The sequence below is a fragment of the Ursus maritimus genome, unplaced genomic scaffold (assembly GCF_017311325.1).
Source record: "Ursus maritimus isolate PB19 unplaced genomic scaffold, ASM1731132v1 scaffold_23, whole genome shotgun sequence".
Taxonomy (NCBI): Eukaryota; Metazoa; Chordata; class Mammalia; order Carnivora; family Ursidae; genus Ursus; species Ursus maritimus.
The window spans coordinates 32,611,812-32,625,558 of record NW_024424786.1 but is presented as its reverse complement, the minus strand read 5'-3'; the positions used below and the strand labels follow the sequence as shown (position 1 = coordinate 32,625,558).

The following is a 13,747-nucleotide window of genomic DNA, read 5'->3' as shown; positions in this document are numbered from 1 at the left end:
ATGGAGAGGCAGAGAAATATCTCAGAATTCGTACTTCTAGGACTTTCATATGACCAGAACGTTCAAATATTTTGTTTTGTGCTCTTCTTATTCAGTTATGTTGCCCTGTTGGCAGGAAACCTTCTGATCCTTGTCTCCATTCGATGCAGCCCTCTTTTTCACCAACCCATGTACTACTTCCTCATCCACTTATCCTCCATGGACATCTGCTACACCTCTACGGTTACGCCCAAGTTAATTGCTGACCTACTAGGGGGACAAAAACCATCTCCTATGATAATTGCATGTTACAAGTCTTTGCCATGCACTTCTTTGGGAGCATTGAGGTCTTTATTCTCACAGTCATGGCCTTTGATCGCTACGCTGCCATCTGCAAACCTCTCCACTACATGCTTATCATGAACAGGACAAGGTGCCATCTCCTAGTCTTAGCTGCTTGGGCTGGTGGCACTCTCCATTCTTTTCCTCAATTATTGATGACAATCCAATTGCCATTTTGTGGTCCTAATGAACTTGATCACTACTTTTGTGATATCTTCCCTTTGCTGAACATTGCCTGCACTGATACCTACATCACTGGGGTCCTTGTTGTTGCAGATTCAGGTATGGTCGCCTTAGTTACCTTTGTTGTCTTGCTTGTTTCTTATGTCGTTATATTGTTTAGTCTAAGACATCACTCAGCTGAGGGAAGACACAAAGCCCTCTCCACCTGTGGGTCTCATATCACCGTGGTCGTCTTATTTTTTGGGCCTTCGATCGTTGCTTACCTTCGACCGCCAGCCACATTCCCTGAAGACAAAGTATTTGCTCTATTTTATACCATCATTGCTCCTATGTTCAATCCCTTAATCTATACGCTGAGAAATACAGAGATGAAAAATGCCATGAGAAGAGTTTGGTGCCAAACATTATTTTCAAAGGAAGCACACAGTTAATTTGAGGAAATGTATAGCTAAACAGCATTCTATAAAAAATGGGCTTGTAAGGACTAAAGGAGCTAAGAAATATTTCATAGACTTTATATTCCATCACTATCATGAATGGAATGCATGAAAGAAAGAGGAATTAGAGAGAAATTTAAGGGGATAGCTAAATGAATCCTAATTCCCAAATACAAGAATTAATTGAAAATTTAATTTAATGGAATACTAAGGAGATGTGATAGGCATATCTGCAGAAGATACTGTCTGGGCCAAAGCAAACAAGGCAACATTATTCAGTCAATGAATTATAATGGCAAAACAATTTTAATAATAGTTCTATTAAAAATCCTGAACTTATATGTCAATCCTCATAGTGATACACATTCTGCACTAATGACAATGTTGCATCTAAAAATAAAATAACACTCTACAGCATCACGAATATTTTTATGATAGAACATTCATTTATACATCCTTAGAGGCATTTAGAAATCACCTGTTCAACACAAAATCCGTATAGTGGAACCTGTTTTAAAGTGGCTTCTGGTGATCAATTCTCCTCCATTGATGTTTCGTATAATAGTAATACCAGGTTAACACAGAGTAAGAATCAATATCTCAGGACGCTGAAAACACAATTACTTGTTACTGCACCTATTGGCCAGAACATAAAACATTTTCCATAAAACCTAAGGGACTGAACAATAATTGAAAAAGTAAAAATCGGTAAGTTGGAAGTTATTGGATCCAGAACCAAGGACCTTGTTTGCTAAAAAGAGAAAAATAAATAAATACATGAAAGCCTAGGAAAAGACATTTTAAGACACGGTCTAATACCAAAAACAAACCAAATTATATTTTCCAAGCACATGATGGCTGCGTATGGATGTTTATACCTGTTTTATTCATAATTGCAAAACCTCAAAAGTAACCAAAATGTCCCTCCATAGATAAATAGATAAATAAATTGTGATTTATATGGACTATAGACAATTACTCAGCACTAAAAAGAAATGAGCTATCAAGCTACAAGATGACATGCAGGAAATTTAACTGTATATTACTAAGTGAAAGAAGACAATCTGAAAAAGCTACCTGTCACATGATTGGAACTCTATGATTCCTGGAAAAGGCAAAACAATGGAGGCATCGACAACATCGGTGTTTGCCAAGGGTCAGTGTGGAGGGTAGAATGAATAGGCAGAGCACCGAGGATTTTTAGAGCAGGAAGCACTTCTGCATGTTATTACCATTGTGGATACATGTCCTTATCCATGTCAAACCCGTAAAATGTACATCAAGATTGAAGCCTAATGAAAAGTCTATTTGGGAGATAATGATGTGTGAGCACAGGTTCCTTTGATGTAACAGATGTATCACTCTGGTGGGGGAGGTTGTCTGTGTGTGGGGACAGGAGTATTACAGGGAATCTTTGTGTTTTCTGATCAGTTTTGCTGTGAACCTAAAGCTGCTTTAAAAAATAAAGTTTATTAATTTAAAGCGTACACTATGGCACGATAGATATATCAAAACTTGTAAGTGGAATGAAGAAGAGACTGAAAAAGAATTTCTGCAGAAAAATAATTAAAGACCTTTTTTGTATGCTTGATAGGTTTTAAATAAAAGTCACTTAAGAAATAGCAAATATTATAGAGAAGATGCTAGATAACAGGATTTTATTAAAAGGAAGATGGTAAAAATACAGAAAGCATTTTAGAACATGCAAGTCAATTGCAAGAGTTCCTATCAGCCTGGAGGCACCATACAAACAGGTATAAAGAGCAGAAAGAATAATGAGGAAGGTGAAATTAACCAGAGCTGTTACAGCAGAGAGGAAGTGGACAGATTGTCTCAGTGGTTATTCACAAAGAAACAACAGTGTTGCCAGGTTAAAACTTTTCTCCTGGGCATGTTCTATAATGTTTAATTACTTAACTGGAGCAAAGAAATGTGTCTCTAAAAATGAAAGAGAAGTTCAGATAAGTAAACAACAGATTCATTTTAAAGGCCTCTTTTATATAGTGGATATTATTTGTTTTCATTATCATGCTTTCTTAATAATGTAAGTTTCTCTTTTAGAACATTGTCAGTGATCAAAATTATCAAAATTATTTGCAAACAATATTGACCTAGGGCTAATGACGTTTTCTGCTAAAAATGTAGACACAAATTCCAAAATAACGGGACTTTAGCATTCTAGCAAACCAACGACTTTCACAGAAATGACTTCGGACTGATTACAGTGGTTTTCATGTTTAGTAAGTTGAGAGTAGTGTCTTTTTTTTAATTGAGATATAAATGCTGTATAACCAAATTATATTATTTTCTTGTATGCAACGTAATGTATTGAGAAATGGTCACTGCAATGAGTCTAGCTAACATCATCACGACACATACAAATTTTTTCTTGTGACAAGAACTTTTTAAACGCTAAGCTTTCTCGTATTTTTTAGACAAAATCCTGCCTGAGGATTTGAAGATGTAGATTCTAGAATTACTCCAATCACAATCTAAGACACATGTAGTTATTTTAATAGGAAAACCCAAGCATATTTTGATATTACTTGAGACTTAAACTATTTTAAAAATTCTGTCCACTTCTGTGTTTATTGATGTGAAAACTTTGACAAAGGTTGCATGTTATCAGAAAGAAAACATAAACGGGATAGAAAAAGAGAAAAACATATCAATTTAAAAGTATTAAAGGCTATCCTGTGAAATGTAGCTAATGCTTTTTGCTGCAAATTCTCCACGAGGCATAACAGTGTTCAACTTCACACTTCCGCTTTAGAATACCTCAGTGTTTGAAAAGTTACACACAGGAAATGTAATATTTTATATTCATTAATGAGATTAGTATAGCATACCAGCATAAACCGTAAAGGAATTTATGCCATCAATATGTGGCTTAAAGACGTACTTATATAATAAAATTGTATAAAAATTCAAATAAAATATTATAAACACTGCAATGGCATAATGGCAAACTCTCATGAGTATGTTTTTAAATAAATTTTATTTTTAAGGAAGATTTAGGTTTGCAGAAACATTATACAAAAAGTACAGTGATTTCCCATATACACACTCTGCCCCTCACAATTTCTGTTTTCTGGCATCTTGCAGTGGGGTCATTTGTTACCACTGGTGAACCAATATTGGTACAGTATTTCTAAGGGCCATGCTTACCCTAGGCTTTACTCTTGGTGTTGTCAAGTTTTATGGATTTTGACATAGGCATTGTGTCATGTACCCACCATTACAGTATAATACGGGATAGTTTCCCTTCCCTAAAAATGCCCCGTGTTCCACCTCTTCACCCCTTCTCCTTTATCCTTGAGTCTCTGCCAACCAGTGAGTTTTGTTTTATGATCAGTATTTCCTTATTCAGAAAAGGAATTCCTAATTCATACCTGTGATGTAAATATTTCTGTTTATAAGCATAAATATCCACTTTTGGATTATTTATTGTTTTAGTAATTAATATTTTAAAATTCAGTGTGATCTGCTTACACTCTCTACTTCTGCCACATAAATATATCATCCTTATATGGGTCATCTATGGTATAATTATAATAAGAAATATTATAAACATATCACTCTAATTGGTATGATTCAAGAGAAACCTAACACCCCCGAATTTAGAAGGAATCAATATAACAGCATAAAGTAGATTTTACCAAAGAATTCTAATAGGCACATAAACCCAACTACTAAAACCTTCTTATATCAAAGAACTACCTCAGACACATGAATTTTCTCACCAAGTTGCATTACTGTTCTAGAAGGATGCAGGTAAACATATCATAAGATTTCAGAACATAGGAGTGCCTGGATGTCTCAGTCAGTTGAATATCTGACACTTGATTTCAGCTCAGGTCATGATTTCAGGGTTTTGGGATCCCCACCTTGGGCTCCATGACCAGTGGGAGTCAGCATGAGATTCTCCCTCTACCCCTCCCCCACCATGTGATTTCTGTCTGTCTGTCTCTCTCTTTTTCTCTACCTCTCTAAAATAAATAAATCTTAAAAGAAGGGATTTCAGAATATAGCCCAAATAATTAGAAGGGAGATTATTAGATTACATAGTGTCCTTTACAACATGAAGCTCCTATAATTATTTGAATCTGATACCTTCTACCAAGTCAGGAAGAACAACTAAATTGAAGGTTCATGGTCAGCGATGATGACAGGGAGGTGCCTAATAAAGGAAACGGGAAGAGGGAATGCCTCCAGTCTGTGGATGCAAACATACAGGGTGGGACAGAGCAGCGGAGCAGCAGAGGACACCAGGAGTACACATGAAGAGGGACAGGGCAAGCACTAGATCAAAGCCACAAGTGACTGGGCAGGCAAGACAGGCAGAGACAGAATGGTGAAGGACATCTAAGGCTATAGACCTTATGTGCCTGTTTGTACCTTTTGCTGTCTATTCCTCTACATAAAATTGACTTAAGACCAACCAATGTGTGTGTTCCTATGGCTTATTTTCCTGAAGGAAGTAGTGCTCATGTCCAAAGACAGGATTGTATTAGCTCCACATTGAGAAGATGATATTCCTTATGGACTTGTAGGTAAATCCAAGCTCTGAAGAAAAATTTGAAACGTCCTTTCATCTTTGATCATCTGAAATGCACATCTTGGTGCATAATTTCCTATGGTACTTTCACTTCTGCATTCCTCGGAGTGTCATCAGAGGGTTGAGCAAAGGTGTTTCAAGTGTATAAAACACAGCTATCGTCTTATCCATGGGGAAGGTGGTTGCAGGATGTGTGTATATAAATATGCAAGGACCAAGGAACAGGATGAGCACAATGATGTGGGGGAGGGGTTTTCTCCTCCCTTCAGCACCGTGGTGTTCAGAGAATGAAGATGATAACATAGGAGCACATCAGCAGGACAAACTCAGTGTGTGAATAGCCCCACTTTTGGACACCAGGAGTAGGTTGATCACAGAGGTGTCTGCACAGGCATAAGTTTCAGCAAGGGCTGCAAGTCACAAAAATAGTGATCACTCACATTGGGACCACAGAAGGGTAAACTCAAGGCCAGAAACATCTGAGCTAAAGAGTGCACACAGGACCCCACCCAGGCCACAATCACCAGAACAGCACAGATCCGTGGTCTCATGATGATTGTGTAGTGCAGGGGTTTACAGATGGCCACATAGCTGTCAGTGGTCATGAGGATAAGGATGAAGAAGCCCAGGAAGCCAAAGAAATGGAATGAAAATCCTTGTCTCATGCACTCACTGAAAGAGATAGTGGTCTTCTTCAAAAGGGCATCCATAATCATTCTAGGGGCTATGGAAGTGCAGAAGCAGGTGTCAGGTAAGGATAGGTGGAAAAGGAAGAAGTACTTTGGACTCCGAGGTGCCCAGCTGGTCGTGATAGTGGTAATAATCAGAAAGTGACTCAACAACATCCCCAAATAGAAGGGCAAGAAAGTGACAAACACTATTTTCTTCTTAACAGGACCCTGAATCAACCCAAGCAGAAATATTTTCAACATAGGGGACTTTGGGTGGCAAGTTCGGTTAAGCATCGGACTCTTGGTTTTGGCTTAGGGAGTGATCTAAGAGTCTTAAGATCGGGCTCCCTTGCAGGGCTCAGCACTCAACGTGTTTGAGACTTTCTCTCCCTCTCTTTCTGCCCCTAAATCATGCTCTCCATCTCTCTCTCTTTCTCTCTCTCTCTCCCCCTATAATAAATAAATAAACCTAAATATAATTCTCCATAAAAAAATGATGATTTGCACTTCACCAAAATTAAAACTATGCAGCAGAACTAGTATATAAAGAGGAATGAAATAAACAGTTGAGGATGTGAATGCAACTTGTATCCTTTTCTAAGGGTTGTCCAAGTGTGTGCACAGGGAGAAGCTGAGAGACATGACCCGCTGTCTCCTGCTGTAGATTGGTACAGGCCAGCTCTTGGGCACAGCTTGCTCAACACCGGGCATAACAGTCACGTAGACAAGCTCTAAATCCCTGGGTTATAATGGCCTTTAAGGTGAAGGGCTAGAATCCTTCAAATCGTCGGGCTTAGTAAGCATTTAAAGTTCATAAAGAAGATCTAAACTAGAATAATGCATTTTCTTGCTTCAATTGCTTACTGGGTATTTGACCTCGTTATTTAAACTCTAAAACCTTCTGGTTTTTATCTACATACTAAAGGTAATGTATCTGTGTCAAAATGCATTATTATGAGCATTGAATAATAGGATAGCCTTTCTATCCAACAATCTCTCAGTAAATTTTTGTTATTCTGTGGCTAAGTAGAGTGATCTGAAGGAGATTAAATATTACAAAATTTGATTTCTGGACAGTTCTTGCATGAGAAAACTTTACATGCATGGATTGGCATATGGTAGAGAGAGACTGCCTGGCTTCAGTGCATGCAGATGAGACTGAGTCTAAACGACCTGTGACTAGTCAGTGAGCAGAGACAGAACCAGATGGGAAACACGTTAAAGGCTTGGCTGTACTTTGCTTCCTTCCTCTGATTTTTCCATATCTTTTTTCCTTTTCCTCCCTGCCAATTTAAGGAGAAGGCGTGTTTACCTTTATCTTTTCTTTGTCACCTGTTTTCCAACAGCTCATCCATCAATGGTAATTTCATACAAATTATAATATCACAAGTTATTGATTTTATTTTTCTACCTACGCTGCATGCCAAAGATCTTGATAACTTCCAAAAAAAAAAAAAAAAAAAAAAGACTATAAGTGCTGTCTTTGGTTCTCTTTGTCCTTCTTCATCTCAGATTTTCTTGGAAGCTAACCTGATACTATTTTAGGCTACAATTTCCCCCCTATTTTTCAGAAAGCTGGAGGAGCACAGGGCAGTCGCACTATAGCTTTTTGGGGGCTTCAGGGAAAAAGGGCCAATTTTTTTCTCCAGGTAGGCTAATGTGGAAAGTTTATACCCAAGAGCACCAAGCACATTACTGTGGATGGTGGCTTTGCAACACTTGGGCCAAAACCTGTCTAGAAATACCTTTGGGAATATAATTACATAAAGATTTCAAAGACCTATTAATTCTCGCATTGCCACTTAAATTTACCTTCTGTTCCTCTGAACCAAATTGTCTTCAGGCATAGGCATAAAATAAATGGATGTTTCCTAGGACCTAAATACTTGTGTTAGCTTCTGCACGAATGTAAAAACCCATTTTGCTTATTTTACTTATGAGCTTTTATTAAGAAGCTAAATGAGCTTTCAAAATGTCCAGGCTGCTTTCCTGAGGGATGAAGATCCACTTTTTGCATCACTGAGTCTTACTGAATATTGCAAGGGCACTTGTGTTGTAAACTGTAGAAAGTTTAAGATGTGTTGAAATTGTCAATAATTTGCAGAGAATTCATCTGGATGTGTTTGAATTCCAGGAATGTAATTTTCTGCATCTGATTCCAAGTTTTGCTACTAGAGACAAACTGGCAGAGTGAGTATCTGAGGAGGGAATCCTTCCTGATGCAGCCCCGAAACTAAGCAGACAGCCACTCAGATCTTATGGTTAGTGAGTTACCCTTGTCGCCTTGGTTTGGGAAGGGTCCCACCACCCATGTGCTGGGCTAAGTGTGTGTTCTTTATATCTATTCTACGTGATTTCATTTGAATTGATATAATTTCTTTTGTAGCCTAGGACAATTTGATTACTGCATAAATGTTACAGCATATTTAGACTTAACAGCACATTAATTATAAGCAAAATTCCCATTTGGGGAGAGAAAAATAGTAGAGTTAGACAAAGCATATTTATGTAGGTAGTGAATTTCATTGTGACCACAAATCATGCTCACAGGCCTTACTCCATAGTCTTATTAAGAAACAGACCAGTTTATGAATAAATATGTACAATAACAAAGACTTTCTTATATTTCAAAACATCTGCCATCCTAAAATAGACTAGTTTACTCTGATCCAGCTGAGGTAAGTGTATAGCATCCTACGTTCTGTTACACTGAGTTTTTACTTTCTGATACACTAAGAGTTTGTTACACTAAAAGTTTGAAATTGTGGTAGAAACTACTATTTACACATAAGAGCTTCTATTCCTTTATGAACAGCATAATCCAAAGGTACACATAATTTGTATTCAATAATATGAAAGAATAATTCATTGTTTACCTTTTGTAGAGGAAAAAAAATTAGTCCTCTGATAAGTGGTAAGAAAGACACTAAGATAACCAATTGATTATGAGATTAATAGAGTTTCAGTAACAGAATGTTGATGATGGAGTTTCCCGTGATCATTTTATTAAATCCATGCTATGAATGTTCTTTTTTATTTCCTTTATTTTCCAATTGATTGTGTGTGTGTGCACATGACAATCTGTGGTCCTACACGAATCACTCAGAGAGGAAAGACTGTAATAGAAAGGTGACAGTTTTGAACCACACATGTCACTGGCTTTTTCATGTGACCTCATGTACAGCTCTTTAAAAGTCTGAATTTTGTAATGATATCTTGGTTGTGAAATGAGAAAGAGGAGGCCTAAAGGGATGAAGCCATTTGCTCAAGAATCACACTGGTCAGGTGATTTGAGATGCCTCAGTGTTTCTCCCCCTTTCTATGTTGCTACTGTTTCAACCACTTGTCCACTGGTTGCCTGAGGTTCTTTATTTCCCAACTGTGACTTCAGTTTTTCCATGGGAGGGTCCTCGGTATTGCTGTATTGTTTGATGAGAGTAAATCCCCTCAACTGACTTTTCCCTCTTCCCTTTTACCAACAGCTCTGATCATAGAGAAAGTTTGCTCCGAATACAGGCTGGGGTTTTGGGCTATTGGAGATGAAATTCCAAGGATGATGTAGAAAGCAAGCAGGAATCCTGATAAGGAATTTGCATTTATGTAAAATTGAGAGCTAATTATTTCAAATGTTTAGCATCAGCAAATTTTAGAATATTTTTTAATAGTAAATATTCCATAGCCCTTCACCTACATAAACACTCAGAAAGACAGACGGGATATCTGTTAATCCAATGTCTTGCATTTTCTTTTTTGCTCACAGGAGGAATCAAAACAGTTTTCGCAGACTGTCCTTCATGACATCCCTCTCAGGTCTCTCCCCTGAAAGACAGCCCCAGATTGAGGAAGAAACAGGATTTCTGTCTTGTAACATTTACAGTGTGTTGCTTTTCAATCCTGAGAAATTACTTAGATTTCTTGATATGTCTCTTCTATTCAGAATCAGAGATTTGAATTGGTGCAGTGATTTCCACATTTCTGTAGTTCTCATTCTACTTAGATAAAAGTTGCCTGTAAATCAATTTGTTTTAGTAATTATGTATATCTGAAAAATTAACATTGTTTCTGTCTCGTAAACAAAGATTAGTGTCAGTTGCAGTAAGTATGAGAGAGGTCAATGATCCTCAGTCCTACGGCTTTTCAGGACCCCTTAGTAACTGTTCACTGCTGAGCACTCTGGGACATCATTATATTATTTTGTTATGTGAGGAGGATAGGGAGCCTTGTTAGCGATACAGAAACCAAAGTAAACATTGAAAATTTTAGTTTTATTAAGTTAGAATTTTGAATAGTATTTTAAAATAGAAGTTATGTCTCATGGTACAGGCCATTCTAAAAATGCCTCAGCTGTCAACTATGTGCCATGTAAAATCTTGTTGAAGACTGTCAATAACATAGATATTAAATTTGTGAGTCTCTACAGATGATGATTGCTGAATCATATTGTAACAAAAGCATTTTTTATTATATAAATGACATCTGGGGGCCCAGATATGTCTGTCACTTGACGAAGGTAAAGGGTGTGCTAGTTTTTGCAAACCCACTAGAATCAGATATTTCCTCATTAGTGGGTAAAATAGCTCTTAGAATTGCTTTCTCTTTATCCTTCACTCATCTTGCACTGTTTAAATGACATCTCCATATATACATCAGAGGGACACCTGGGTGGCTCAGTTAGTGAAGCGTCTGCCATCAGCTCAGGTCCTGATCCCAGGGTCCTGGGATCCAGTCCTGCATCAGGCTCCCTGCTCAGTGGTGAGCCTGCTTCTCCCTCTGTCTGCCACTTTCTTTGCTTGTGCTCTCTCTCTCTCTGACAAATAAAAACATAAAATCTTTAAAAAAGTATATATTAGATACAAAGATGCAGATCCCTGAATATTTCATTTACTCATTTATGCACAAGTTATCATTGAGTGCTTACTCACCATAAAGTTTGTCTTCAAGTTACTTTACAGTATTATGTCCTATTTCTCTTTCACTGCTTTTAGTTCAAGACAGAAAACAGCAATTCTAGACATCCAGTGGAGTATGAAGGGGCCCCTTATGGCAAGATACAGCATGGGGAAGGCCAACTTAGAACTGACTTAACTCTCAGAAAAGACCCTTATTGGCATTCAATTTTTAGATTGTATCTAAAATATGAAATTTTCAGTATAAGCCATGACATACGCATAATTTCAATATACTTGGGTAATTCAACAATCTTACCTTTCCTTTATCAATTGCAATCACAAACATCAATGACAGCACATATTTTTAAATTGTATTTAACTCGTGAGATATATTATTACGACAGATGAATGGGTTTCCCGAATATTATTCAAGATTCAATAATATTCTCTCTTTTGCTGTATTGTTTTCAACTGCTCTTTGCTTTTTAATGTAAGAGCAATTCCGTTGGTTTAACATGACCGACCCATTGACAATGTTTGACCACTTGGGAAGTATAGTACGCTCTACACAAATTAAAGTTCCGTAGTTCATACTGGATGTTTAAACAAATGTGCATTTCTTCATATTCATTCCCAGAAAATTCAGGGAATTTTCTCAAATCATTTTAAAGGAAGGAAAGTTGATTTCATGCATAAGAATTAGGAAAGATGGAAAAAAATCCTTCCTTAATTAGCAGTCCTTTATCTAAATATATAAATTGTATATATTTTCAAGATATTATTTAAATATTTTAAATAATTAGTAGTATTGTTGAGTAAATACATAATTATAAAATTATTTCATGATAGTTTTATAAAAGACAGAATAAAAAGAAAAGCAGCTTAATTCAATAAATCAAGAATAATTAACTCTATGCCAATATTCATTTTAATAAATTTTGTTATTGTGTTCCTACAGTTAATCTTCACCTAGGCTTATGTCTTCTTTCTTTCAGAAACATAATTCCTTATGGAAATTGACAGCAAAGCCAAATATATGAAAAGCCAGAGAAACATCTCAGAATTCATACTTCTAGGACTTTCATATGACCAGAACATACAAATATTTTGCTTTGTGCTCTTCTTATTCTGTTATATTGCACTGTTGGCAGGAAACCTGCTGATCCTTGTCTCCATTCGGTGCAGCCCTCTTTATCACCAACCCATGTACTACTTCCTCATCCACTTATCCTTAATAGACATCTGCTACACCTCTACGGTTACGCCCAAGTTAATTGCTGACCTGCTGGTGGAAAGAAAAACCATCTCCTACAGTAACTGCATGTTACAGCTCTTTACAATGCACTTCTTTGGAGGCACTGAGATCTTCATTCTTACCGCCATGGCCTTTGATCGCTATGCTGCCATCTGCAAACCTCTCCACTATGTGATTATCATGAACAGGACTAGATGCAATCTCTTAGTCCTAGCTGCTTGGGCTGGTGGGGCCGTCCATGCCTTTCCTCTTTTTTCTACTGCAATTGGTTTGCCCTTCTGTGGTCCTAATGAAATCGATCACTACTTTTGTGATATTTTTCCTTTGCTAAAAGTGGCCTGTACTGATACCTACATCACTGGTGTCCTTGTGATTGCCTTTTCAGGTATGGTTGCTTTAGTAACCTTTATTGTCTTATTTGTTTCTTATGGGATAATATTGTTCACTTTGAGAAATCTGTCAGCTGAGGGAAGACGCAAAGCCCTCTCCACCTGTTGGTCTCATATCACTGTGGTTGTCTTATTTTTTGGGCCTGTAATCTTCATCTACCTTAGACCACCTACTACTTTTCCTGAGGACAAAATATTTGCTCTATTTTACACCATCATTGCTCCTATGTTCAATCCCCTAATCTATACTCTGAGAAATTCAGAGATGAAAAAAGCCATGAAAAAGGTTTGGTGCCCATCACTATTTCCAAAGGAAGCGCACAGTTAATTTGAAGAAGTTTATTAGTTAAGCAACTCTGAGAAAGAAAAGAGGGAGATGTGAATGAAAAAGGCAGGAACTATCTCATGGGGTTTGTGGACCATCACTGTCTGAGCGGAGTAAATGAAAGCAATAGGACTACAGGTTTAAAGTAACATTGAACAAGTACTGATTCTTGCAAACCAAAATTAATTGCAAACAAAGTTAATATTGTGGGGTATAAAGAGGGTATAGGTAGGGGAACCTTCATGAAAAACAACTGAACCTAAGCAAGTAATGCAATGTTATACTCATTAGTGACTTTTAAGAGAAATATATTAATGGCACTTTTATTAAAACATTGGGCATAGAGACCAGACCACACAGTGACAGAATATTTTTGGTAGTTCAGAAGTTGTAATGAAAAATTTTTTAAAAAGATGTAATCTAGGGGTGCCTGGGTGGCACAGCGGTTAAGCGTCTGCCTTCGGCTCAGGGCATGATCCCGGCGTTATGGGATCGAGCCCCACATCAGGCTCCTCTGCTGGGAGACTGCTTCTTCCTCTCCCATTCCCCCTGCTTGTGTTCCGTCTCTTGCTGGCTGTCTCTATGTCTGTCAAATAAATAAATAAAATCTTTAAAAAAAAAAGATGTAATCTAAAACTGAATCAATTTAACTTTCTGATAAAACATTCATATATATATATCCTCTAGTTTATACAGACATCAGTTGTGCAAACAAATAA

At 37.2% G+C, this 13,747-nt stretch overlaps 2 protein-coding genes and 1 pseudogene across 2 annotated transcripts; 2 read left to right on the top strand and 1 right to left on the bottom strand.

The window, feature by feature from the left end:
• LOC103666182 (olfactory receptor 4P4-like) lies at window positions 1–935 on the top strand. The gene is given in 2 exon segments (XM_008694206.2): window positions 1–256; window positions 259–935. Coding segments are annotated over 2 exon segments (933 nt in total).
• A 4,651-nt stretch (window positions 936–5,586) lies between these two features.
• On the bottom strand, window positions 5,587–6,596 carry LOC103666181 (annotated as a pseudogene).
• A 5,499-nt stretch (window positions 6,597–12,095) lies between these two features.
• On the top strand, window positions 12,096–13,031 carry LOC103666180 (olfactory receptor 4P4-like). Its single transcript, XM_008694205.2, has one exon. It carries the CDS (start codon window positions 12,096–12,098, stop codon window positions 13,029–13,031), a length of 936 nt encoding a protein of 311 aa, XP_008692427.1.
• The last annotated feature ends 716 nt before the right edge of the window (window positions 13,032–13,747 follow it).

What these genes read in the sequence shown, in the direction of transcription:
- LOC103666180 (XM_008694205.2), top strand. Translation starts at nt 12,096, where the DNA reads ATGAAAAGCCAGAGAAACATCTCAGAATTCATACTTCTAGGACTTTCA.